We start from the raw sequence: 26792 nt of genomic DNA on the forward strand, positions 1-26792 counted from the left end.
GCGGGAGCGCGGAGGTCGCGGCGGCCGCGGGAAGCGGTTCCGGGTCGCCATCGGGAGCCGACATGGAGCCCGTGGGGCCGCAGGGGCCGCGCTGAGGGAGCGCCGGGCCGAGAGGGGCCGCCGTCGCCATGTCGTTGGGCGAGTACGAGCGGCACTGCGACTCCATCAGCTCCGACTTCGGCAGCGAGTCCTCGGGCAGGGGCGGCTCCCGCGGCGGCGGCGGCTTGCCCGGCGAGCAGGAGGAGCTGCACTACATCCCCATCCGCACCCTGGGCCGCGGCGCCTTCGGCGAGGCCACCCTGTACCGCCGCACCGAGGTAGGTGGGCTGCCCGGCGGCGGGAGAGGGGTCCCGCTCCGCCGCCCCTGCGAAGGGGCCCGGGGCCGCTGTCAGTGCGAGCGGGGCGGTCGCCAGAGTCCGGTGCTTGGAGGCCGCGGAGCCCGAGGAACCGCAGCGAGGCTCGGCCCCTGGGGTGACCGACAGGCCCCTGGGTGACACCGACAGCCGCCTGGGGTGACCGGCAGCCCTCACGGTGACAGCTCCCGACGCCGCTCTGGGAACACCCCGGGTTCGAAGTGGCAGCTCGGTGTCCAGGGGCACAGGGTCTGGGGTTTGGCACGTTTGAGCACTGTCAGTCTCTGGGTCCCCTGAAGTTTCACAGGGAGATGTGGAGACTATTCTGATGCTAATATACTCCTCATTTTTCTGTGTTTTGTTCCAGTCACAGAAAATGTGGGGGCATCTCATACAGGTAACTCTCCCACGTGCTCAGTGTTTCAGCATAATCAGAGGGGACAGGCTGAAAAGCCAGTCCTCTTGTTGCTCCCAAGTGGTTTAATCCCATCCAGTTTCAATTGTACTTGTGGTTTTTAGCGGCTGTCAAAGAAAAGCGCTTGACTTAGTTGCCAAGGGAAGTTCTTTTTTTTTTCTGGCCGCCCTGAGGTGTCATGGCTTGGGCAGTTGTAAGTGAAAGCTGTTCACTTAACAGATCACTCATAGCATGCCTGACAATGTGGGTGGGCCCAACACGGGCAAACTAAATTTATTCTTGTTTCCTTGTTGTTTTTTTTCTTTAGGCTTTTTTTTTTTTTGTAGTATTTGTGACAGCTTATGGTCTTGTACAATATCCTGCAGTTATAAGGTTGGAAATACACTGTTCTCCCTTTATTGAACTGGAGTATGTTTAGCTTTTATTGAAATAAAACAAACTGTGTGTCTTTCCCTTGGTTTGGTGTTTTGTTTTTGTTTATTTCCCCCCCCAAGTGAGTGTTGGCCATCTAGAAAGATGGCTTCAGGCCATCGCTATTTCTAATGACAAACAGCAAACCTCAAAACTTATGTTGTGAAGAATATTTGTCTGAAATCTGTAAGAGACAAGAAAGTCTTTTACCTTCCCTGAAATTTTAATTTCCTGCTATAAAGGCACATACTGTTGTCTTCAGAGCAGTGTGTTTTTAATTAAAAGATGTTTTTGTGTTTCAGGATGACTCACTTGTAGTGTGGAAAGAAGTGGACCTGACCCGGCTGTCAGAAAAGGAGCGTCGTGATGCTTTGAACGAAATCGTTATCCTTGCCCTCTTGCAGCATGAGAACATCATCGCATACTACAATCACTTCATGGATAACACCACGCTGCTGATTGAGCTGGAGTACTGTAATGGTGAGATCCCTGCTCCCATTTACAAAGAGGCACCTGCCACATTTCTGGGTCGCCTTCCTGTAGAACTTGCAGGGAGTATCCCTGGGGGTATCTAGGGAGCAGAGGAGTGGAGGTGAATTCTGCTGTGTACCTCCTTAAAAAGAGGTTGAGAACTCTGTTGATTCGTGTCTCAGGTGCCAAAAAAAGAAATCCAGTAGTTAGTGCAGCCAGTTCAGGCAGCAAATGATTTCCTGAGTCTTCTGAATGGCTGATGTAGTAGAAGAAGTGGTAATGTACACTTGTGGTGCACCTTGCTATGCTGTTTTGGGTGGGCAGTGGGAAAAGACCATGAGAATAATTGAGCCTCTCAGCCAGTACAGAGCAGGACTGTTTTTTGCAGAAGTGTCACTTAAATAGGTTTATAATTAATCTTAATTATCTCCTGTCACACTGCAATCAGGACTTTTTCCTGTCTTCTGCTTTCAGCTTCTACGTTTACTATTAAAACAAGACAAAAAACCACCAATAAACTGGGTCCTTCTGGTGGTGGAGAAAATTTTAAAATTCCATCCAAAACCAGTTCAAATGGTGGTGTTTGGAGTTTGCAGGGGAAACAGTCCCAGCTGGGAGGGAGTGATAGAAGGGTTTGGTATGAGGTTCTGACTAGCAACCACTGTTAGACAGCAGGAAGAGGAGGTCATATACAGGTAATACTGCTGGAACAGAATACCTGTCTAGAACTGCTGTGTGGTTCCTATTTGGATGAGTAAGCTCCCCATGCGAAGTGTCCAGTGTATATATAGGGTTTGCATTGTTTTGGCTCATCAGCAGAACCTGTTTTTGCTGGAAAAGTCTATCATCTTGTTGTTATTGCCTTAGATTGTCTTCACTGGAACAGGCTGGGGAGCACAAGAGTTGTGCAAAGTCTTTTTGAAGGGTGTTAAACACCCTGGTTGGCAGGTTGGCTAAAGCTGTTTTTGCTTCTCTGCTTTTTGTTCTTATGCAGGGTGGAGTCCAGTGCAAGAGTGGGGGAATCTTAGCTCTTTGAGGCACCTCTTATTTTAGGGGTACTCTCTCTATGTGAGTTACTTATCTGCCCTGAAAAGACTGTGTGCTTGGGGCCATTATAAATTTGTTGGAGAGGACAGAGAGAAGCTGGTTAGGACTGATGTCTGTGCACATTTTTGTTAATGCTCTAAGCTGTTTTACTTCAGGATAATAACCAAGAGATGAGTATACAGCCTGCGTTGCCTTAAGGTACCGAACAAGGGACATGAGAAAGAGGGAATCTTAGTTGGACTTATGCATAATGGTTCTGCCAGTACATTAATAGTTGTCTATGTGACCTCTTTTACAGTGTACAAGCCCAAGATAATTTGTGAGTAATTTTTAAAGTAAGGCTAGACTAGTCACTGTCAGACACTTCTCAGAATCCAAAGGTTTTACTGTTTAGCTTGCACATCTCTTCTGAAGATCTAGAAAATAGTTTCAAATTTGAGTAAATGTTGCCCCCATTTTACAGAGCAGGAAGCCAAGTTATTGATTTATTTGCCTTTAGTTCCATGTGTATCATGGTACCATAACACTTGGATTTACCATGGGACAACATCAGTGAATACATCTGAAATAGATTTGGGAAGAAATATCCTATAAAATACATTCCTTGAAGAGAGAATGACATATGTCAGAATGTTAGATGTGATTAGATAAAACAAATAGTAAATTAGTTTGATTTTTGTATATGTGTATTGATTATATGAGTCAGGAGCTAACTTGACTCCTTGTGTAGGATTTTGGCAATGTCATACCTATCGTGATGCTCTTTGGTTCAGAAAAGCTGCAAAAAAAGATGGGAAAAAATGAGAGATGAGGAACAGAATTGACTAAAAGCCTGCATAGTCTGAATCACTAGGAAAGAGGTTCATAAGAAGAGGCAGACGTGAATATTTTGGTTAAATTATGAATGTGAAGAGTGATTTGTAGATAGTTTGCAAATGTGAACATAGGGCAGAAAAAAGAAATGTTGAGAAGTTATAGCAAAGCTGAATGAGAAGAAATTAAGTCAAGGGAATCTTAATTAGGAACATTTTCCTAACAGGAAAGTCTGAAATAAGTTCCTCAAGAAGGCAAAGGAGCCATTGTGACCTGCTTTGGCCAGGGAGCACTTGACAGGCCCATGGAAATCATACAGCCAAAAGCTGTCTTGCACCATACCTGTGGGAATGGGGAAGGTCCTGGTGATCTGTTATTGTTAGGACATAATATATGATAATTGGGAACTGGAATAGCAACAGGATGTGATCAGAGATTTGGGATTTACTGTTTGGATGCTGATCTGACAGTCTCACTACCTGCAGCCCTCAGCATTGTTTCTTTTAGCTGTCCTTGATTTTCAGTCTGCCGTCTTGAAATTATGAGGTGCCCTGAAGATTCTTTGGTGGTGCTGCTGTTGTCAGTGCTTTGTGAATTCTGCATCCATGTATTTGGCAGGGCAGATGAAAGAGAGGCAGGTCAGAGCTGGACAGTAAGTCAGGAAAGGCAGTAAATGGTGCTTTCAGGGACTACTCTGACCTTAAAATTGCTTTATTTCTCTTTTCTTATTTATTTATATATAATGCTGAGGAGGACCATCTCACATGATTTGATGTACAGGTTGTACATGTTTACATACATGTAAAAAAGTAGGGACTACTATCCTAGCTTACTGATTTTCTTTTCAGAGTATAAATGGTGGTGTTAAAGAATCATCTCTGCTTAAGCTTAAATATGCCAGTGAAGTTCTTAGATGGAAGAACTTAATTTTGTGAGTACCAGTCCAGTTTAAGTGAAGAGTGCTGAGAGAGAGCTGTAGTGGTTGATCAAATCTCTTAGGGGATTTGAGTATTCCCAGCAGCACTTGAGCAAAGTAACTGCTGCCATTAACCTCTCTATCTTTTTCATTAACTTGTAATTACAGGGGGGAACCTCTACGATAAGATTCTGCGACAGAAAGAGAAGTTATTTGAAGAAGAGGTAATTTGGACTGGTTTGAGGGAGCAGTGGGGCTGACCTAATGTTCTAGGCATCTGTCTAGTTATTTGAGTATTTCTACAAAATTTTTTCCAGAATCCTGGTAGGGAATTTCTGTGTTTATCTGGGGGCTGGCACCCTTCCTCTCATGTTCAATATTGCGAGCATTTATGGACTGTCCAAAACTTCTTATTTTCCTTTTTGACTGTCTGTAAGAAGTATGTATTTCCAAAGGAGGAATAATGAAAGAGAGCAGGCTTTCATCACCTTAACATCTTGGCAAACATTTAACTTTAAAACCTCTTTCTGTGTTTCTTCCTAGTTGGTTCTTGATTTCTCTCCCTTCTTAACCATTTTGTAGGTTTTTTTCAGAGTAATTTCCTTGAATCTTTCTTGCTCTTTTCTTTTTCTTTATTTTATTTAAACTTGTTTTTTTGCTGTCTGCTTTCATCGCATGCTGAGGTGAATAATGATTACACTTACTTGTTTTATATAGTGACTTTTAAGGCTTTCTGGCTCACGGACAATATTAAATGGTCAGAATTCATATTTTGGAGAGCACAACTGTAGATGTTTCCCATGTGGTCATTAGTTGTCATTTCCAACAGTGTCATTTTCACTTATTGAATTCTGCGACACTTGTCAAGACAGACACTATGAATGGCAGTAGCACAACTGACCTTTTGGAATATCTTTTCAGAGATTTCCAAAACAGGAAATTCTAAATTTTCATACTCTTGAAAGAGCATCTAAATGGTATGGCCAGACCCTCTTGCTGTGCCTCAGTGTGACAGGTGTGACAGGGACATGTGGGGTTTTGTGGTGGGTTTTTTTGGGGGGTTTTTTTTGAGCCTCACATAATACTTATATTCGTATCTGTGCAGATGGTGGTTTGGTATCTCTTTCAAATTGCATCAGCTGTGAGCTGCATTCATCGAGCAGGAATTCTTCACAGGTAAGTGAAGCAAATGCAGCAAAGCTGAGGTAACCAATGCGATTCATGGGTGTGAGTGAAGAACTCCTTCGCTTCTATGTTTAAAGCAAGCACTGAGCTTCTCTCCAAAGTGTAGTTGGACTGCCTAGATGTTAAGTATCACTTCTGTAAAGGAATTTTATTGGGCTAGAAACTGTCTTGTGATAAAGGTGCAGGAAACCTTGTATTTAAAAATAGAGTTGCAGCTTTGTGAATAAAGAGTTTATCCATATAGGAAGGAAGTAAATTTGCCCTTTATTGCTATAGCACACAAATGATGTTTGCTAAAGTGGGTAGGAAGGGCAGTTACCACAGGCCAAAGGTACTTCCTACCTGCTTCACAATTAATGGCTTCAAGGCAATATTTACATCCCTCTATAATTCCTGGAGGATAACAGTGATGAAAACTTCATGTTACTGCATTGCTGTAATATAACCATACAAAGATTTGTCCTGCATTTGGCTGAATCTTATTTCTTTGGCATGTTATTTAAGGAAGTAGTCCAGTCTGTTAGCTGGTAGTGGTAATTTTTTTGACAGTGACTCTTGAGATTTTAATGTGTAGCTAATTACCTTTTTGGTTGCCCTTTTGTGTTTGGTAGCAGTAAACTTCATGGCTTATGTGTGCTTCAAGGAGGCTATGATGTTCTGGGCAGTGTCACACATGTAGACAGCCACTTCCAGCACAGTTGGATTGTGTGCTGCACTAAGTTACGGGCATAGGTGTGTGAGGATGTTTTGTGTGGGATAGCATCCTGGTTGCTGCCATTCTGAATCTTTGGTAATTGGCAAGCCTTGCTAATGAAGGGTTGGTATCCTATGCTCAGCAAAGTAGCACCTGAGTTTTTGACCTGAAGCAGATGTCATGTCTGTTCTGCTTTGCAGTGATTTCCTGCTTGCCACGTCTGGACATGTGTGGCCCTAAATCCTTCCATAATAAGGAATTGAGCAGTTACTTAAACGTTTGCAGTGATTTCCTTCTGCTGCAGACATTGTCAGAGTAACCCAGTACTTTGTGATGCCCCAGGTGGATGAATGCAAAGTGCTGCATTACTTGGTGTTATCCTGATTTACACTTGGAAGTTGCTGATGGTACTTTAGGAAAAGAGAGTGTTATGAAGTGTTGGCCATGGGAAGCAATGGCTTCCTCTCCATTGACAGCCTCTTATATTAATCTGTGAAACTACATATAGATTATTCTGTCAGGGAGAAAGTGTTTTCAATGAATTTTGGAGTTCAGCATTTTTGTGGACAGCAGCCTTTTGGTCTTCTGGGCATAGTATGTCATAGAATCTTGAAATCATTAAGGTTGGAAAAGATCTCAAAGATCATTGAGTCCAACCTTTGACTGAACAGCACCATATCAACTAAACTACATCACTAAGTGCCATGGCCAGTTGTTTCTTGAACGCTTCCAGGGATGGTGACTCCACTACTTCCCTGGACAGGCCATTCCAATGCTTAACAACCCTTTCAGTGAAGAAATTCTTCCTGATGTCCAACCTTAACCTCCTCTGGTGTAGCTTGAGGCCATTTTCTCTTGTCCTGTCGTTAGTTTCCTCTGAGAAGAGGCCAACCCCACCTGGCTACAACCTCCTTTCAGGTAGTTGTAGAGAGCAATAAGGTTTCTCCTGAGCCTTCTCCAGGGTAAACAACTCCAACTCCCACAGCTGCTTCTCATCAGACTTACTCTCCAGGCCCTTCACTAGCTTTGTTGCCCTTCTCTGGACATGCTCCAGCATTGAGGTCAATGTTTTTCTTATAGTGAGGGGCCCAAAACTGGGCCCAGAACTTGAGGTGTGGTCTCACCAGTGCCAAGTACAGGGGGACAATCATTTCTGTGGTCCTGCTGGCCACGCTATTTTTGATACAGGCCAGGATGCCACTGGCCTTCTTGGCCACCTTAGCACACTGTTGTCTCGTGTCTGTAGCTGCCAACCAGGTCCTTTTCTGCTGGGCAGTTTTCCAACCACTCTTCCCCCAGCCTGGAGCACTGCATGGGGTTGTTGTGACCGAAGTGCACGACCTGGCACTTCACCTTATTGAACCTCATACCACTGGCCTCAGGCCGTGGATCCAGCCTGTCCAGATCCTCCTTGCAGGGTCTCTCCTACCCCCCAGTAGATCAACACTCCCACCCAACCTGGAGTTGTCTGCAAACTGACTGAGGGTACATTCAATCCCCTCATCCAGATTATTGATAAAGATATTAAACAGGACTGGCTGAAATACTGAGCCCTGGGGAACCCCACTATTGACTGGATGTGGCACCATTCACCACCACTGTCTGGGCCCAGCCATCCAGCCAGTTTTTAACCCAGCAAAGAGTGCATCTGTCCAAGCCATGGGCTGCTGGCTTCTCCAGCAGCCTGTTCCTGCACCTCTTAAGATTTCCTTCTTAAAGTATGTCCAGCCTTCCTGGACCCCTTTGTTTTTAAGAGCAGTTTCCCAAGGGACTGTCTGGACCAGTGTCCTGAAAAGGCCAAAGTCTGCCCTCTAGAAGTCCAAGGTAGAGGTTTTGTTTACTCCCTTCCTTACTTCACCAAGAATTGAAAACTCAGTCATTTCATGGTTGCTACCCAAGACGGCCTCCAGCCACTACATCTCCCGCTAGCCCTTGTCTGTTTGGAAACAGCAGGCACTGCCCCTGGTAGGCTTGCTTACCAACTGTGTCAGGAAGTTATGTTCCACACATTCCAGGACCTCCTGGACTGCCTCCTCTCTGCTGTGTCAGGTTTCCAGCAGACATCCAGCAGATTAAAGTCTCCCACAAAAATTAGCAATTGTGACATCAGCCAACTGCTTACAGAACATCTCATCTGCCTCTTCATCCTGGTTGGGTGGTCTGTAACAGACTCCCACCAGAATGTCTACCTTGTTGGCCTTCTGATTCTCACCAATAGGCAGTCAACCTTATCACTGTCCTTCAGCTCTACAACGTCAAAACACTCCCTAATGTACAGAGCCACGTCAACACTACACCTCTCTTTCCTCTCGCTTATGAAGAGCTCATAACCATCCACTGCAACACTTCAGTCATGCAACCACATTTCCACCATGGCAACTGTGCCATAGCTTTCCCGCTGCACAATGGCTTCCAGCTCCTCCAGTTTGTTATCCAAGCTCTGTGCAGTGGTGTAAATGCACTTCAGCTCATCTCTAGCAGGCCTGGTCTTATCCCCTGCTCCCTTCAAACCTAGTTTAAAGCCTTCTTAATCAGCCCTGCCAACTCATGGGCTAGAATCCTGTGTCATATTATAAAGAGCTGTTCTTGAGGGGTAAGGACGTTATGCTTAAGTTCTAGAGTGGCATCTGTTTCACACCCTCCGTGTGTGTTTATATTTGCATACATACATATTCATACCTACATTTATGTTTTTAGTGAGCTCGGTGACTTCTGGCTTGGGTCTATTTATAAAACCAGGAAAAATAAGACCTGCTTCATGACCTTCATACAAGAAGAAACTGAGAGGGGGGGAAAGAACTATCTTTGATCTGTGGCCTTTACATAGGTTCTGAAGACTGAGCTTTTTAAACTGTGTTGTATTTGTGTGGGAAATGTGATAAAACCTGTATAACTGCAGTTACTGCCCTGGTATTTATATATTTGAGTGTTTGCATTTCTTTTTTCTACTTTCAGAGATATAAAGACATTAAATATCTTTCTAACCAAAGCAAACCTGATTAAATTGGGAGACTATGGGTTGGCAAAGAAGCTGAACTCTGAGTACTCTATGGCTGAGACTGTGAGTATCTGCCTTCTTCACAACACAAACTGAGTTTTGTTTTTCTTTCATCTCTGCATGCCTTGCAGAAGACCAGGGATGCTGTACATTCTTGCTGCTTGCTTTCTCTTATTTTCCTTTCCCTCTCCCCTCAATTTCACTCAATGTTATAGAATCATAGAATTGTTAAGGTTGGAAGAGACATCTAAGGTCATTGAGTCCAACTGTTAACCCAGCACTGCCGTGTTCACCACTAAAACACATCCCCAAGTTCCACATCCACACATTTTTTTTTAACACTTCCAGGGACAGTGACTCAGCTGCTTTCTTGTCTTTTTCCAGTACTTGACCACCCTTTCAGTTAAGAAATTTTTCCTAGTATCTTATCTAAACCTCCCCTGGCACAACCTGAGGCCATTTCTTCTTGTCCTGTCACTTATTACCTGTGAAAAGATACTGACCCCCACCTTGCTACAACTTCACTTCCTAACTTTATCTCACTAACATTGGCATATTTGCTGATGTGTTACAAGCTGCAGTTATCCTTGCTCCCAGATTACCTTCTGGAGGTCAAAGCAGCAGTAGACTAAAGATAGGTACCTCTGTGGGCACAGAATGGTGCCAGTGTAGCTGTGCTAGAGAGCACTGCCCTGCTTTCCCCTAGGCATGGTACTTCCAAAGGTGAATCTGTTTAATATGAAGGCAGTGCTGGCTGAACATACAGAGACAACAGTGTAGTCACATCAGAACAGTGCACTCCTTCTGGGCTAGTTAAGGCCAGCTTAACAAATAAAATTAGTTTTATCATGCTGCTGGACTAACAGGTAAATTTTGCCTCAGGTGGATCTGAAATAGCTTGGATGTGCATGCCTGACATTGCCCTGTTTCATAGGCACATCTCCTATCTCCGTAATATTCAGTCTCTGAACTGAATTGCAAAGAAGCAAAAAAGGCACTTACAGTGCTTGTATGGTTACCAGGTGTATGGTTTATTGGTAATGCTGCTGGAGGGGGGCGAAGCTTTGTAGGAGAGATTAATTCTACCAGAAGGCTGTCAAGCTTTTCTTTGTTCCAGACCCTGCCAGAAAGCATTTTCACAGCCAGAGCTGTGACACAGGGTAAAGCTGTATTGCAGGCACCTGACAGGCTCAGCTTGGATTTCCCAGCTCCATTAATTTCTGTAGTGAGCGTTAGGCTTGGAAAGGGAGACATTGTCTGGAGCTCCTATCTCCTAAAGGCCTTTATTATAGTTTGGGACACAAGCCAACTCACACTTCCCCTTACCAAGCTGTATTATTAGATTTAATGCCAGGTGTTGGTGTTCTGCTAGGATGTGTAGTTAAATATTTACCAATCCTCCTTCAGAACATGAGCACTATTTTGCAGTTGCACAGTGAGTGGTAATTCAAGGCTACTGCATAAAGCCGTCGCTGAGCTGCACTGCAGCAAAACCACTTCTGTTTCATCACACTTTTCATGGCCTTCTGGCTTTCAGAAAAAATGTGGTCTGTGCTGTGAATTTCAAGGTTTGTTTTTGCCTGTGTTGGCTGTGATCATCTACACCTACACCCACAAGCATTTTTTTCCTTTTTCACATATGAAAAATTTTGAACTACGCACTTTCAGCCGAATTTCATTCTGTATGTGCTGGCCATGTTCTGAGCTAGTTGTTCAATCTGTGATCTAATGACCAGTGGCAGGCTGGAAGTAATTTTTTAGGAAATAAGTGCAAAACATGTTGTCAGTATTTGTAATTGTAACAGTAAAATTGTGATTTTGTAGAATGTTTACATCTTGCTTACTAAACACTGATTTCTTAACTTACTATTCTTTCTCTCATTTACCAAGAAAGATAGAGAAAATATGTCTGTCTTATAGAAAGCTTACATTATCCTTGGCTTAAAAAGGGTTTGGGTGCAGTATCCTAGTTCTCTTTGTGATACTCCAGCTGTCTGGGCTTCTAAACCTTCCTGTGGCTGGGACTCACAGAGCTCTGTAGCTATCACACTCTGTAACAGGAAATGGAAGGGAGATGGCAGATTCTGAAAGTGCCTATTAGGTAAACAGTGAACTGCAAAGGCTTTGTAGCCCTTGGAGGTTTGCTGAGAGAGTTGAAAAGAGGGCATCTATAAATATTTCCCATTTTTCTAAATTGTGTCTTCCTCATTTTATTTTTCTGTCTAGGTCCTTGCTAAGGAATGAGCTTCATTCATCTGGAAGCTTCATTCTTACATCCTTTCCCATGTTTGTTCTGTGTCTCCTTGTAACTTTGAGCTATACCACTATTTCTGCAGTACCTGGGAGGCTTTCTGTATTTGGGTGCTGGGTTTTGGATTTTGTGTGTTGGGGGTGTTTGTTTTACACCAGTGGTTCAGGAATGACCACTTCTGAAGTGAAAGCCTTTCAGGTGAGACTCCACCCAGCTTTCTACATACCAACCCAAAAGTAACCCCTCTGACACAGAGCAACCTTTGTCTTGGCAGTGTCTTGTGATCAGAGTGGCTTCATAGCCATAGGCTGACATCTGTATTTGAAAGCTTTGCTGGCTACCTTTTCCTTCAACCTCTTGTTAGAGTTTCTGTATGCCTGGTCAGCATGTAAGGCCCTGATTACTTCTAAATATAGTATGTTTAAGAGAGGGGCAAGTCCTTGCTGTGTTCTCATGAGAACATATTTCTCTGTTGAGAAATATGTACCACATCAGGATCTGAGCAGAGAGGTGTTTAGGATCTTTTAAGAAATTCAGGAACAGGCTTGTGGATAAGAAGGGAAGAAGTGTGCTTGTTCCCACCCCTCCAGAACGTTGGTGGAGTGTGTCACTTCAGTGCTGTGTCAGAGCAGTGTCTAGCTCAGATGCTTATGGTCCTCTGTGAATGTGATGGATACAGAGCTCCTGAATTGAAGGCTGCTGGGTCACTTCTGATTTTTAAATGTTATTTTTCCTAGCTGGTGGGAACTCCGTATTACATGTCCCCGGAACTCTGCCAGGGTGTGAAATACAACTTCAAATCAGATATTTGGGCTGTGGGCTGTGTCATCTTTGAGCTGCTTACTCTGAAGAGGACCTTTGATGCTACTGTAAGTCTGCCAACCAGGATGGATTAAGTAACCTTATTTTTTTTCATCCTAAGATTCACACTTGGCTCATAACTTTCTTAAGTCATGTTTTTCTTTCATTGTTGTTTAAATCTGCTGATTAAGGGAACAGTGGCCGAGAGTGACAGCTGTAGCCAGAGAAAATTCCTGCATGATTTTCCTTCGTGCAGGTCACCTTTCTGCCTTCATGCAGAAGCCTCTCTGGCTTCTGCCAAACCCATCCTTGTCTGCAGCCCAGGTTTACCAGATGCAGAATACAAAATGTGCTAATTTGTATCATGGTTGTGCATGAAATATCTTTCTCACTACAAGGTGAAAGTTTGCGATTTTAGTCTTCTTGCTTTTTCTGCATTACTAGCTGTGAATTTTCTGTGTAGCATTCTGTAGCAAAAAGTTCCAGCCTTCAGATTTTATAGGATCTAATCCTGTTACTCTTTCTCAAAGCTTGGTTGCAAGAAATGTCTGGTCAAGCTGGCATGGGGAGGGTGAAAGGGAGCATTGCTGGCTGACATATGTGATTTACCAGCTTGTGCCATAAGATGGGAAAAGCTGCTAGTTGCCATAATGCAAGATTTTGTAACCCTGAAAGACATGATGTGAAAATACCATCCTTCCCTGACTTTCTCTCAATATGCTGCATAGGAGATTCCATGCAGAGAGAAGCCTATCCTCCCTGCAGTGTTGGAGAATTTGGTGGGAAGCTGGGTCTTGCCACCAAGTCCTGGTTATCAGAGGTACCATTTCTGCAGGAGTTATAATTAGGTTTCTAGGGAACCTGCTAGGCAGGGAAGAAGAGAGATATGTCCTGATCAGAGATGGAGGAGGAAAATAATGGTGGTCTATAGCATCTCTCCCCATTGGACACGTTGTCCAGTTCAATTCCCTTATGGCTGCTTTCTGGCTTCTGCCTAGAATCCCCTGAACCTTTGTGTGAAGATTGTACAGGGAAATCGCGCCATGGAAGTCGATTCCACTGTCTACTCCCGGGAGCTGATCCAGATGGTGAATTCCTGCCTTGATCAGGTTGGTGAACTTTTTAATTTTCAGACACCCCTTCCCAGCTGCCTCAGCCATGGAACTCAGGGCTGAAGGGGAATGACGTGCCTGTTTCAGCATGTGGGTTGTCGATGCAGGGTAATTTTTGTGAGGCCTGAGGCATCACTAGTGCTGGGCTTTCTCCAGTCCTCTGAAAGCATTGTCTCAAGATGCCATTCAGTCCTGCAGGCTCTGGAGGGCTGCTGGCTTTACTCTGAGGACAATTATTGAATGGGCTGGCAGAAGCACTTATTTTTGAATGCAGTGCTGTCAAGGTGGGAGTATCATCTCAGTAGTCTCTTAGGGTTCTGCCTTTCCATGGGGAATTAATTTCGTGAAAGCAAACATAGTACCTTCAGAGCATGGAAGTCCCTCCTGCACATCCGTGGCATTTATCCCTATTAATTCTAAATATTTTAATTAATTCCTTTCCCTTCTGAAGGTCGTCAGGAAAGGAGGTCCATGCAGACTTGAATGAGGTCTTCTGGACCAAGATTTTATTATAGATTATGAGTATTTCCCAGAGAATTACTGGTTGCTTCCTTCTTTCAGGACCCAGAGAAGAGACCCACTGCAGATGAATTGCTTGAACATCCCCTTCTCAGCAAACGCAGAAGGTAATCAGATGGTCTTGCCTGAAACCTGGGTGGGTGTCAGGGAAAATGGGAGGATTTGTGCGAACTAGTGAGGCAGTTATTGAAGTACTTCATCCTCTTTAGGAGAGGAGTGCATTCTTACAGTCTTGTCTTCTGACCTGATGTTCTGTTGCTGCATGGGTAAGGTGGGAAAGGTCTCTACATCCTTTGTCATGGAAGCTGTTGTATTGAGAACCTTGAGGCATTCTTTTCTGAGACCCTTTTGAGGAATGCTGGTTCCCTCTCTTCAAATTTCTGAAGGAACAGTCTCAGAGATCCTCCTATGGTCATTGGAAAAAGCCATTTTGAATATATGTATTCAAAATATCATGCAGTATAGAGGCTCTCACTTTCTCCTTTTGTTGCCTCCCCCTTTGGGAGAGACTTGCATTGAAAGCCCATTTTAGCTTAGTTTGACCATCAGCCTGCACACACTGTCTTTTTATGAAAGGTGGACCATAATTCTGGGCTGTTTCAATCCCACATTGGTTGCTTTGGGAATGGCAGACTTGGTCCTTTATACCAATATTCTTTTACTTGGTGATCAGCAAAGTTTGAGTTTGGTCTTGCTGTTTACACTGTTAGAAGCCCAAATCCTGATAATATTTAGCCATTTATGGTTATTCCTGTGCAATATGGGTATTGGTTGGCCATATTCTCTTACATATGTAGTTTGTTGCCCTCAGCTCTTCTCGAAGTTTGTTAACTGTGTGGTACATTACTTCTGCCCTAGTTACTGTGTATTGCTGCGAGCTGGTAAACAGCTGCCACATTTCCTCCAAGAGGGAGCAGCATTTTCTTGGAAAGGAAAGCAGTCCGTGTGTGCTGCCTGTCAGTAAATTGCATTGGGCAATGTTGCTGTTTCTTAAAATGCTTTTTCTCCTTTGGCAGGGAAATGGAAGAGAAAGTCACGCTGCTTAATGGGCCAAATAAGCGACCAAGGTAATTATTTAGACATGTGTTTGAAAGGAAGTATGGAGAGAACAGCTCCCTAGAGAGGAACTTTGCTCCGAGTATTAGCCTGAGACAACTGTAATGGAACAGTAGTTTAGAAGATCACTGAATGCCAGGAATTTGACACAGTTGTCACATGGTTATTGTCCCATGTTTTACTCTGCCTTTTATATCCTGCTAATATGTAAGGTTGGAGCCTTATCTCAGCAGGTCCCATCCAGCTCTACCCTGTACTACTGAGGAGGTAATCTTTACAGCCTACATATCTAAGATGTAATGTAGATCACTCCTTTCACACAGATTCCCTTCAGCAGGAGGAATATGTCTGTCCAAATGTTGACTATTAAAGTATCTTGCATAAAACTTGATAGAGCAGAGGTTTTCCACAGTTCCCAGCAAGGAACTGTAAGCAGAGTTGCTCTGTGAAGCAGGTAGCTTCTGTGACATGTATAGCTGGTTTTCTGTTATTTGTCAGATAGAATTTGACCAATTTTTCCTCATAAATTTGGAAGTACTATCACTATCTGAGCACTTTATGTGAAGTTGTCCCAGTTTATGGGTTGTTCAGTTTGTTGGAAGAGCGGTTTGTGAAAATAAAAACCATGAGTGGTTGTGAAGAGGAATCTGCTAGACAACAGTAGGAAAATGAGTGATGACAATGAATGCAAACTCATTATTAAAAGCACGTGTGTTTTATCGGGGGGGTCTTGTGCAGGTCAAGTACCATGAACGAGGCTCCCATTGCAGTGGTGACTTCGCGCACTAGTGAGGTGTATGTCTGGGGGGGTGGTAAGTCCACCCCCCAGAAGCTGGATGCCATCAAAAGTGGCTGCAGTGCGCGCCAGGTGTGTGCTGGTAACACTCACTTCGCTGTGGTGACAGTGGAGAAGGAGCTCTACACCTGGGTGGTAAGTGAGAGAAACTGCAGGAAGGGGGTAAGGGTGGGAAAGGAGAGTCCAGGTCCACTGCTGATCATTCACAAGCCTCTCAGAATCAGATGGGCAGGAAACTTGGAAAGTGAGAAATCTGATTGTAGGGGACACTGTGAGGCCATCTGAGTCGGGACTTACCCAAGTCTCCCAAGGCAAGTGAGTTATGGAGAGAAGTTTTCCACTGTGACAGGAAGGGTATTGGAGACTGTGCACTTGAGGATTGTAGGTGGTAGTCTTGTAGGCCCAAACACTAAGTCAAACATTGCTTCATTCCTTTCCTGACTACTAGAAATGCACTGGAGGCTTTGTGATGCTCTGTTGGCTTTGTGTGTTTTTGAGGAGGGTTTTCCAAGATCAGAATAGGTGGGTTGAGTGACCTTTTTGTAATATGGCTGTCATCTGTGAGGCAACTTGTGGATGAAAGAAAAGATGTCTTATACTAAACAACTCTGCTTTTTATGATGAATGGAAATTCTGTAATTTAGAGTGAATTAAAAGTGTTGGCATATAGTGCATTTTGAACAACACTTGAAACATCTCAGGCTTAGATGGTCAGTGACATGGAGGTATTCTGTATTTCCAGGCTTCCATGAGCTTTTGTATTGATTATACAGAATTTGTTAAGACAGATTAGAAAATACTGGTAGGTTAGTGAGAAAAGAAAGAGATCCAAATGGGAGGAGAGGAACTTGAAGTAATTTGCTGGATCTTCTTGCAGGAATGGCCACTGAAAACTTTCATCTGGCTATTACTATTTTAGTTTTAGTTTCAACATTATTTGGTTTGTTTTTCCTGCATAATTGCTAGGTCAGGCCATTTCAGTGACATTTGTTTCACATTATACATTTCTTTGCAGCCATTAGGATTTAGAAAAGTAGGTCAAAAAGCTGAAGGATGAATTTCAGCCCTGCAGCAGAGAGCATTCTGTAGCCTTGCAGGTGAGAAAGGATTCCTCACCAGCTGGTGACCTGAGACTGGATCACTCCTTGTTAGTGCATAACTGCCTGGAAGCCTGTGCTACCATTGAGAACATTGCCTGCTGTTGTGCCACATAGTCTCTTCCCTAGAGTAGCTACTACACTTTCTCATGTTCCTTGCTGTCTTCTGTTGTTTGTTTGAGGTGCTGTAACTACTGGCACCATCTCTGGGGTTGTGGATATGTAACCTCACCAGATATTTCTGTCTTGCAGAATATGCAGGGAGGCACCAAGTTGCATGGGCAGCTGGGACATGGAGACAGAGCTTCCTACCGGCAGCCAAAGCATGTTGAGAAGCTTCAGGGAAAAGCCATTCGCCAGGTGTCCTGTGGAGATGATTTCACAGTGTGCATCACAGGTGAGAGCTGGAAGTCCTTTGGCTCAGACTGTTATGGATGCGTTGGCGTTGACAAGTCCCCTCACTTTGCAGTGCTGTGGAGGTGTTTGCCTTCACCATAAGAGTAGCAGAGCAGCTTTGTGCACAATGGAGAAAGCCCCATATGTTACTCATCACTCAGTTTTGAGGATAGTGTTAACATTATTACATTTGAGATAGATCAACATTATTACACAGAGGAAGATATTGACTCCCAGGAAGGATGGGTGTTTTCCTAAGGATGTGCTTGCTCCTTTTTGGTGATGAAGCTGGGTGTTTAGTACAGCTCCTTGTGGCTGTGCAGAGTCCTTGCTTTTACCGGTGAACGTGTTGCCTCCATGTATGCTCATACTAAAGACAAAATAGCCTGCCGTCAAGAATGTAGATGTGTTTCAAACTCTTTTTGGACTGTGTAGGGAAAGAATCATCCGGTGATGAAAGAGGATGTGTGTCTGGGATTTGCTGTTCAGTTCAGAGTGCTCAAGTCCTGCAAGCTGCCTCTAGTTCTAACCCTGCTCATACTTCTAGAGATGTGTTAGCTGTGGTGTCTCTTATGGAGGAATTTGAATCTGGCTTTACTCATGCAAATGATTCTCAGCAAGGTAGTTTCAAGTTTATTTTGCCAGTGCTGGAAAAGCAGAGATTTTACAGAGAGAAGCTTAGATGCTTTGTGTGGTGGTGAAGTGACATAGGAAGCCACAGGATGAATTTGTGTGTTTCTGTTAAAGAACTTTGCAGGTCCAACCAAAGATTTTTTGACACTGAAATAGCTGCAGGTTGTCATGTAAGATCATTCATCTTAACATGACCAAGAAAGGACTCCTTAGTATCCTGATGACATTCTTGTGCACTAAAGAGGATGACTGCAGAAAAGAGGTTGCTCTGGCCGTGTCTTAAGAGGTTAATATGCAGCCTAACACAAGCTCTGTGTGCTGACTAAGCTTTCCTTTGTGTCCTTCAGATGAGGGCCAAGTGTATGCCTTTGGTTCAGACTATTATGGATGCATCGGTGTTGACAAGGCTTATGGCTCTGAAGTGCTTGAGCCCCTGCAGCTGGATTTCTTTCTTACTAACCCTGTGGAGCAAGTCTCGTGTGGAGATAACCACGTGGCAGTGCTGACCAGGAACAGAGAAGTGTACACGTGGGGCTGTGGAGAGTACGGTAGGTAGAGTCTCCTCAAAGCCTGAAGGCACTGGGCCTGCCTGCCCAGAAAGTGGCTTGGTGCAGGTGTGTCATGCAGCACCTGGGTGAGGGCTGCCTGTATCCCCTGGGGGAAGAGAACATTGTTTATTTGGGGTTTTCTTTCCGTGTAAAAATAGGGATCTGGAGACTGAGCCTTTAGGACTTTGCTCTGGGAGGCTCTAGGGTGCCTCTTGGCTTCCCTGTGTGTAGGACAGTGGTTCTATGAGTGGGGTTGGATTCCCTTGAGGATTGGTGGGTGATGCTGAATGTAAGGCAGCAGGTTTGTAGTTCTGTAGGGAGATTCTTTTGGACTGTGGGGAGACAATACCAGTTCTTAGGGTTGGGATGGGCACTTTGTGAGGCCATTTCTAACTGCAGTGTTTCCACTCACACAGGGCGCTTGGGCTTGGATTCAGAAGAAGACCACTACACCCCTCAGAAGGTAGAGCTATGACTACTTCTTCTCAAAATATGCCTGGATATAAATCCAAATTAGTTACTGTTTGGAAATATTAACTCTGAGGCTCAGGTGTTTTTTCTGAGGTACCATAGAGTTTGTGAGGCTTTTAACTTTGCTTCCTCACTTCATTTTTCTTCATTTACCCGTAGAGATCATGGCAGAGGGGCATACCACTCCCAAACCAGACAGCATCATGACTTAGAGCTTCATTGCTATGAATTGAACTAGAAAAACTAGCTTAATGTTGGGGAAATCATAGTGGGAAATACCAAATGGCATACCTGGGGTCTGTAGAGGAAACTCACAGCAGTGCAGCTGCTGGGAGTCTCTGAATTTGACCTAATGAGTTAAAGATTAGTTGAAAGTAAAACCCTGTTGAAATACAATGCTGGGGGTAATTGAAGTATTCTAGCCTATTGGGGCTTAGAGACCTATAAAGATGTGCCCAGAAGCACAGTATCACACCCACACAGCACAGACACAGCCCTACTTGCCTAACTAGGTCTGGTGCTTGTAGACCCCAGCTGACCAGGATGCCTGTGTACCATGTTTCTGGCTCCTGTGCTGGTCACTGATGTCTGCCTTGAATTTCCACATTGTGACCAGAGTTTCAGTATGCTACAGACTTTATGATCTTCTTACGCTTTCATTCAAAATAACTGCATTTGTTGTTGTCAGTGTCCAGACTAGCTGTACCACTGCTTTAACCCTGTATGTTTTCCATGTGCCAGCTTCCTGTGTAGTAGGTGTCGGGATTTTTATTTTCTTGGGATATGTTTCTTTCACGTAGGTGGATGTTCCAAAGACCTTAAACATTGTGTCCGTTCACTGTGGCTGTGACGGAACTTTCTTGCTCACCCAGACAGGCAAAGTCTTGGCATGTGGACTCAACGAATTCAACAAGCTGGGCCTGAATCAGTGCACATCAGGGATAATCAACCATGATGTAAGTGCATTTGGATTCCTGGCTCCAGCTCCCAGCAGTCAGTATTATATGGGGAAATGGAGGTCCTGTGACAAAGCGTTCGTTAGCTTCGTGCCAATTTTTTAATTCCAGTCCAAGACAATGGATACTGGGATTGTAGGAGGGGCAATTTGTTCCTAAGTTTCCTGTCTGCCCTGTGGGCTTATGTCAGATCTGAGGTAATGAAACAGAGCGAGCTGCTCTATGGTGATTTAGCCAGTGATATGGATCCTGGCAGTTCTTTACCATACCTGTGTTGGGACTGTCTAGGTTTAATGTTGTGGTCTGCCAGGACCTACTTGAGGAGGTCTTAGCAGATAAATGTGTAATCTTTCACTCTGTGCTTACCCACATGTGTTTTCTCAGACATACTGTGAGGTGCCATATGCCACTTCCCTGACTTTGGCCAAGCAGCTGTCTTTCTACAAGATCCGTACCATTTCTCCAGGGAAGACACACACAGCTTCCATTGATGGTGAGCCTTCCGCGTTAAGAAGTGAATGCTGGTTGCTGAGTTATGTTACATCAACTTTGCCCTTGACAGAAGCCAAGGGGTTCACACTAGGGGTTGTGTTCTTGGTAGCAAGGCTCATGCCTGCTCCAGGAACCCAAGATTCCTGTTTCTCAGCAGTGTTGTTTCCTGGCCAGCTGAAGCAGCAACGTCAGCCTTCCATTTTTTAAAGGGGAAAAAAAAAGTTTTGGGAAGACTCATGCTCTGGGCTAGTGGAGGAAACATTTATGACCAAGTCAGGCTTCGCCCAAGTGACATCAGTCAGAGGGCTGTGAGGAGTCTCAACGCCTAGCATCAGAAAAAGGAAATAGTGGGAGAAGGAACTGGGGAGATATTTCCAGGCTGAACCCATTCCTCTTGGCTGGCACTGTCCCCTTCCAGCCTGGCTGGCTGCTCAGCAGAGTCCTTCCTGGTCATGGGCTGTTGCTCATTCTCTGTATGCATGGCTGCTTCTGACATTGGGCCCTTGCTGTGACTGTCTCCTCATTCCTCCTCTCAGAGCGAGGCCGCCTCCTGACCTTCGGTTCCAACAAGTGTGGACAGCTTGGTGTTGGGGACTATAAGAAGCACCTGGGAATTAACCTGCTGGGAGGCCCCTTGGGGGGTAAGCAGGTGATCAGGGTTTCGTGTGGAGATGAATTCACCATAGCTGCTACTGACGGTGAGTGGGTCTTTGCTGAATTGTGGTGGGTTACTTTAAGCTTGATCTGCAGGGTGGTTAACTGGCTCCCACTGAGCATTTCCTAGACCACCCCCACGGCACTGTGTTGAAATAAATAAGTACTCTAGAACGGAACTGTCTTGCCCCGTTAGTTGTCTCAGAGACTTGTCTCAGCACCAAGTATTTGCTGTCCCTGGGGCCGCAGAGTGCTGACTTAGTGGCTGCCTGTTAGGTTTGTGGTTGGTTTGTTCTCCCACTGGCAAAATGGAGCTGATGGATTAGATGCTTTGGGATAGCATTAACAGCAGAGAGGCTGATTCTTACAGCAATTACATGCCAAGAAGGAGGGAGGGAATTGAGCCCCTGAATTTCTTTTTCCTCAGACAACCATATCTTTGCTTGGGGTAACGGTGGGAATGGGCGTCTGGCAATGACATCGACTGAGAGAGCTCATGGCTCAGATATTTGTACCTCGTGGCCTCGACCAATATTTGGATCATTGCATCACGTTCCAGACCTGTCCTGCCGTGGCTGGCACACCATCATCATTGTTGGTAAGTATAAGTTTAGGATGAAGGTTTGGGATCTTGTTTATGATGATGTATCCCTTGCAAGGACCTAGAGTATAAATCCTGCTTGGGAACAGGCCAAATTGCTGAGGGGAATGTGGGAAGCTGCTCTGAGCTATAGGCCAGCAACACTGGCTTTGTAGGAGTTGTCTTTCTGAAGACACTCTAACTGAAACCATGCTTCTCTCCTTGCAGAAAAGGTGTTGAACTCTAAAACAATCCGATCCAATAGCAGTGGCCTGTCCATTGGTACTGGTGAGTAACCTGCCCTGGGGAGCTGTAGTTTAAGTCCTGAGTGGATGCAGTCTGGGACTGCAGCATAGTTTCTCTCTGTTTGAAAGGCCTCACAGAAGAGCTCAAAGGGAGGAAATCAAGTCGGTGCTGTACATGGGAAGGGAGGGCCCAAAGCCTAGAAAGCAGCAACTGAAACAGAGGAGAAAGAACATGGTGCAGAGACACCTTTGTAGTTGTGGAACTTCAATTTTACAAGGAAAAGCTGAGAGGAATTCATTGAAGGGAGCTGATAAGGGAAGCTGATAAGGCAGCTGCTGGAGAGTTGGAGTCCAGTTTCTGGGACTTGTGGGATGGCTGGGGCCAAGAAGCTGCAAAAGACTGCTTCACACAAACCCGTGTGGGGAGGCTTGCAGGAAGTGTCGAGGGAGACACCATTATCATGTGCCCTCACCATGACCCTACAGCACAAATTTATGCATCTTCTCTGCTCCAGCTGGGGTTTGGCAGCAGGAATAGCAGAGGTGGGAAAAGTATAAAGTTTTCTCTCTTGTTTGCTAGTGGCTCAGAGCTGCACAACTGGAGGAGGAGAGGAAGAGGATAATGAACAGGAAGCAGAAACCCCGAACCCCAGTGGAGGCTTTCGGGGAACCATGGAAGCTGATCGTGAGCTGGGGGGCTGGATCAGCACCTCAGAAGCTAAGGGAGGCAGCAGTGCTGACAGCAGTTCCTGCCCTGGTTGGCTGCGGAAGGTAACGTGGTGTCTCAGAAATGCCTTAAAATGGGGAGCCCTTAAGGCCTTGCTGCCTTTTTAACCACAAGAGGGTGTTGGTGCATTTGTTGAGAAGATGGAACCAGCTGCAGGAAGTTGGCAAGGCCTAACAGTGCTGCTTTTGTGTATCCAGGAGCTGGAGAATGCTGAATTCATCCCCATGCCTGACAGCCCCTTTCCTCTGAGCATGGCATCTTTAGAGCCTGAGAAGGAGACTCTTCCTTACCAGAAACTTCAGGGACTCAAAGTAGCCTCTGAGGAACCTGTTGGATTAAACAAGCCCAAAACGGAGCCCTGGGTAATGTTATCCAAGTGAATGCTTGGCTAAAAGCTCTTGGGGACCTTAAATGGCAATGTTTGAATTATGGGGAGAGCTGGAAGGAGGCTGTTGGATTGGCCTAATTCATCTGGATGACGAAAAGAGGGCTGATGATAATCAGAGATGATGCTGCAAAGAGAACAGTTCACAAATATCTGGAACACAATGCTGGGGCTTCGTCAGATTTAAAGTAATGAGGCCAGTTCTGTGGAAAAATGTTGTTAATGCAATTGGAAAAAAAAAGAGAAGCCAAGGGCCCAGAAGCCTACCAGAAGATAGAAATTTAGAAAGCTGAATTTGCTGTGAGATGGGAAGAAGAACTGATATAGAAAATCACTGAGAAATTACAACCTGTGAGACTACCTTATTCCAGGAGTTTTCTGTGCCAAGAGGAGGCACAGATCCCATGTGTAGGGAAAGGGGGTTAAACCAGATGGATTTTGGTGGTAGGAGAACAGGAACAACTTTCCCAGTAAAAGGAGGAAGCTAGTGATTTTGTACTAAAGACAGAATGACTAGTAGCTTGCTGACCTTGTCTGCTAGAAGTTTGGGAAGTCAGGAAACAAGCTGGGATGACATTCTGGGCACGTTTTTTTCCCTGTGGCATATACAGCTCTTGGCCTTGCACTCAAATCTGGCTTGACTTCCCTCCATGTCTCTGCAGCCTACTTGCCTGAGTCCAACCTTGCCGTGTGGTGAAGGGAAGGATGCATCTCCTGTGGCAGGCTGCATGTGCAGTGCTCTGCAGGTGGAGGTGACGCACCTCCGAGGCCTGGTTTTACAGTGTCTGGAAGATCAGAAGAAGCTGCAGCAGGAAACCGTTCGTCTGAATGCCCAACTCCAGCGGTTCTGTAGGGGGACAGAGGGAATGCAGCAGGTGAGCGTCCGTCACTTGGGTGCACATCCATGCTCAAGGTTCATCGTGCTCTTGTGTAGATTGTGGAGGCTGTGCAGAGGGAAGCAGCTCTTAACAGCCGCCTCTCCTAGGGCAGAATGGGAGACGGGGACTGAGCAGCTGATGCTGCCTCTGGTAGTAGCAAAACAGGAATGAAGCCAAGAAGGAGTTTTCTGTGAGGACAGCCCATACTTTGAGGGACTTGGGATTCCTCTTTATATCTCTTCATGAGAAGGGATGGGTAATCAGAGAGTCCCAAATGGCTGTGGAGAATACAAACTGTGCCTTGTATAACTTCTAGCTTTTTAGCAGCTAGTCCTAGAACTGTTTGGGCAACTGCTGCATGTTTTGGCAGGTGGAGGTTCATTCCAAAGGAACACAGACAGCCAAAGAGGAGGTGGAAGTGGATCCGAAACCTGACTTGGATTCAGATTCCTGGTGTCTCCTGGGAACGGACTCGTGCCGCTCCAGCCTCTAGTCTCCTGAGCCCACTGGGATCCATCTAACTTCACAGCACACTAACCGAATGCAGAGAGCGGCTTTCCTGGCTTCAGGTCACTCGCAGACAAGGAGCGAGGCCGGAGGCTCCAGAGCAGCACCCATGTACGTTTGATATGAACTAGGAGTGAGTTTGAGAGGGGAAGGGCCCCTGAGCTCTAGGCCAGCTCAGTGATTGAAGCAGCAGCAGCTCCTCTTTGTATACCTAATCTGTCAATTCTACACGTGAGGCAGAACGGCCCCATTATGGCAATGGCTCCAGTAGCAGCTTGTGGCACTTTCATTGTTTCACTGTTTTCTGGGAGCTGCCTTTGGGACCCCAGTATTCATCACTGCACCTCTAGATGAGAGGAGGAAACATGTTTTGTACTGAAGCTGGCTGAACCCTAAGACTCGCCACCTTCACTTCAGAGGGGTGAAGGGCTAGGATCCTCTCCCTACCACATGGTAAGGCCCTGCCGGTGAGGCTGCTTCCTTCTGCTCAGGGGCAGAGGGACCAGCGAACGTCTCATTCTGGAGGCAGTGGAGATGTTCCTCTTAGGGAGGTAATGGTAGACAGCATGTCCCCTGGCCTCGAGGCACAGCTTCTGGTCATATGGCTGTGTCCACTGGTCTGTATAGACAGAGTTTAAAAGGCTTTGTTCTGGGCGCTGAGGGCTTTCCAACTTGCAGGCAATGCACCAAGATGAGTGAATCAGGTGCCGTTTCCCACAGCAGTAGCAGGGACTGTCTGAGGTGGGATCTCTAGTTCTTGGTTTCAGACCACCTGCTTCCCAACCAGACGCCAAGTGTCTGGCTCTCAGACTAAGTTACCCATTTTTTGCTCCAGCTGTTCAACTTGGTTTGGGTGCCAGAGTTTCTGGTTTCTTGGCACAAGCCTGTAGCTGCTCCCTGCTTGGCTTCTTTTCTGTTCAGCCCCTATGCCTACACTCTCTGTGGGTGTGGGAAGAATCCATGTTTTTCCACTGAAGTGTTTTGATGAAGCTGGAATGCCGTTTCCTACCCAGAATAGGTCATTAATGCAGTGGTCACAGTATGCAGCCTTCCCCAATGACCATAAATGATCAAATCTCTGTCTGGAATTCACCTTCCTTCAAAAAGTGAGAGGCTTTCCCAAGAAAATTGGAGATGGGAAGAGGTATGGTCTGATGCTCAAGATTTCCTCATTTTCTGTTAGAGAATGAGGTTAACTTTATTCCCCTTAAATTTGTTAGCAAACTGACTTTCTAGTAAGCTTATGGGATTGGTAAGATCCTTGGGAGCAGCTAGCCTCCCCTGCCTTACGTGAAGCCTCTAAGGAGTCCTGAGTTCCCCTCACCTTTGCCGTGAGAGTGGAGTTGTGATTTCATCAGGCTTAAAACATCCTCATCAATGGCATGCTACTAGAATTGCCTTAGGTCTACTGGAGGTGGTTATCCTGTCACCTCTGCTAGACTTCTTTTGAGAGACTGTTCTGGGGAATTCAGCATTCCCCATTTGTCTCTAGAGGTGGATACCAAACCATTTGCTTGTAACTTAATGCTCCTTAAATACTTGTTTGATGCCTATTGCTAGTGTCTTGGAGCTGAATCAAGTGCGTTCTCTCCAGTGCAGTGTCCAGGGCAAGGATCCTACCAGTGTGCCTGTCCGTTGCTACCAAAGGCGGGACAGGAGGAGAGCCCTCCTGGGAGGTGTGAGTGTCAGGCACCCTGGTTCGACCATGGCGCTTGGCTGCCCTTGTGACTCTGCTCTCCTTTCCCCCACGTGCCTTGGAGCCAGTTCTCAGGTCAGGGTCCCGGCTTGAGGGTTGTTGGTCACATTGCAGCAGTGCCTTTGAGGAGTGAAAAGTTGAGCCTGAGCCATGTCCAATAAGCAAGCACCAAGCTGATGGGAGTCGCTCTCCTGCAGTGCACTGCTATCTTCATTTCTCAATGCTCTGCAGTTGGGAAGCTAGGTGCACAGACTGGATTCCCCTTGGATCTAGTGGAGGATCAGGGTTCCTGACAGAGGATGCCCTGTGCTCCGCAATCTCATATGTGCCTTAGAGGATTCACGCTATCCAGGTTGTGCCTGTTACAGACCACAGATTTCACACCAGCCAGCTACGCAACAAAAAAAGCAGTTTAAAGCCAGCACTTTCGTCTCGGGCTGAATACGGAAAGGCAAGTGGGCAGAAGTGCCTTTGAGCAGTTTCAAACCCTTTTTGCTTCTCCCCTTCATGCAGTGCTAGCTCCATATGTGTTGGTCTCCTGCTAGTGTTGCTCCTGAGTTGTTATAGTGGAACACAACTTATGCATGCTCTGACACTGGCTGAAAACTAGTTTGTCGTTGTCTTTTTTTGAAAGGTTAAAGGGTGGAGTGGTTTGGAGTTTCTGTTTAAATAAATGTTTAAACTCATAC

The 26792-nt window shown here is 45.5% G+C and overlaps 1 protein-coding gene across 1 annotated transcript; it reads left to right on the plus strand.

The window, feature by feature from the left end:
* The first annotated feature begins 29 nt into the window (after positions 1-29).
* On the plus strand, positions 30-26791 carry NEK9 (NIMA related kinase 9). The gene is made up of 22 exons (XM_051806307.1): positions 30-317; positions 1482-1659; positions 4595-4650; positions 5532-5602; positions 9261-9366; positions 12292-12423; positions 13354-13464; positions 14029-14093; positions 15003-15053; positions 15781-15973; positions 17188-17332; positions 18312-18512; positions 18929-18975; positions 19784-19939; positions 20324-20432; positions 20968-21129; positions 21513-21683; positions 21894-21953; positions 22491-22681; positions 22835-22999; positions 23685-23897; positions 24271-26791. Exons 1-22 carry the CDS (start codon positions 129-131, stop codon positions 24391-24393), a joined length of 2895 nt encoding a protein of 964 aa, XP_051662267.1. The 5' UTR covers positions 30-128; the 3' UTR covers positions 24394-26791.
* The last annotated feature ends 1 nt before the right edge of the window (position 26792 follows it).

Source organism: Manacus candei, unplaced genomic scaffold (assembly GCF_025592945.1).
Source record: "Manacus candei isolate 608988 ecotype Guabito, Panama unplaced genomic scaffold, ASM2559294v1 h1tg000067l, whole genome shotgun sequence".
Taxonomy (NCBI): domain Eukaryota; kingdom Metazoa; phylum Chordata; class Aves; order Passeriformes; family Pipridae; genus Manacus; species Manacus candei.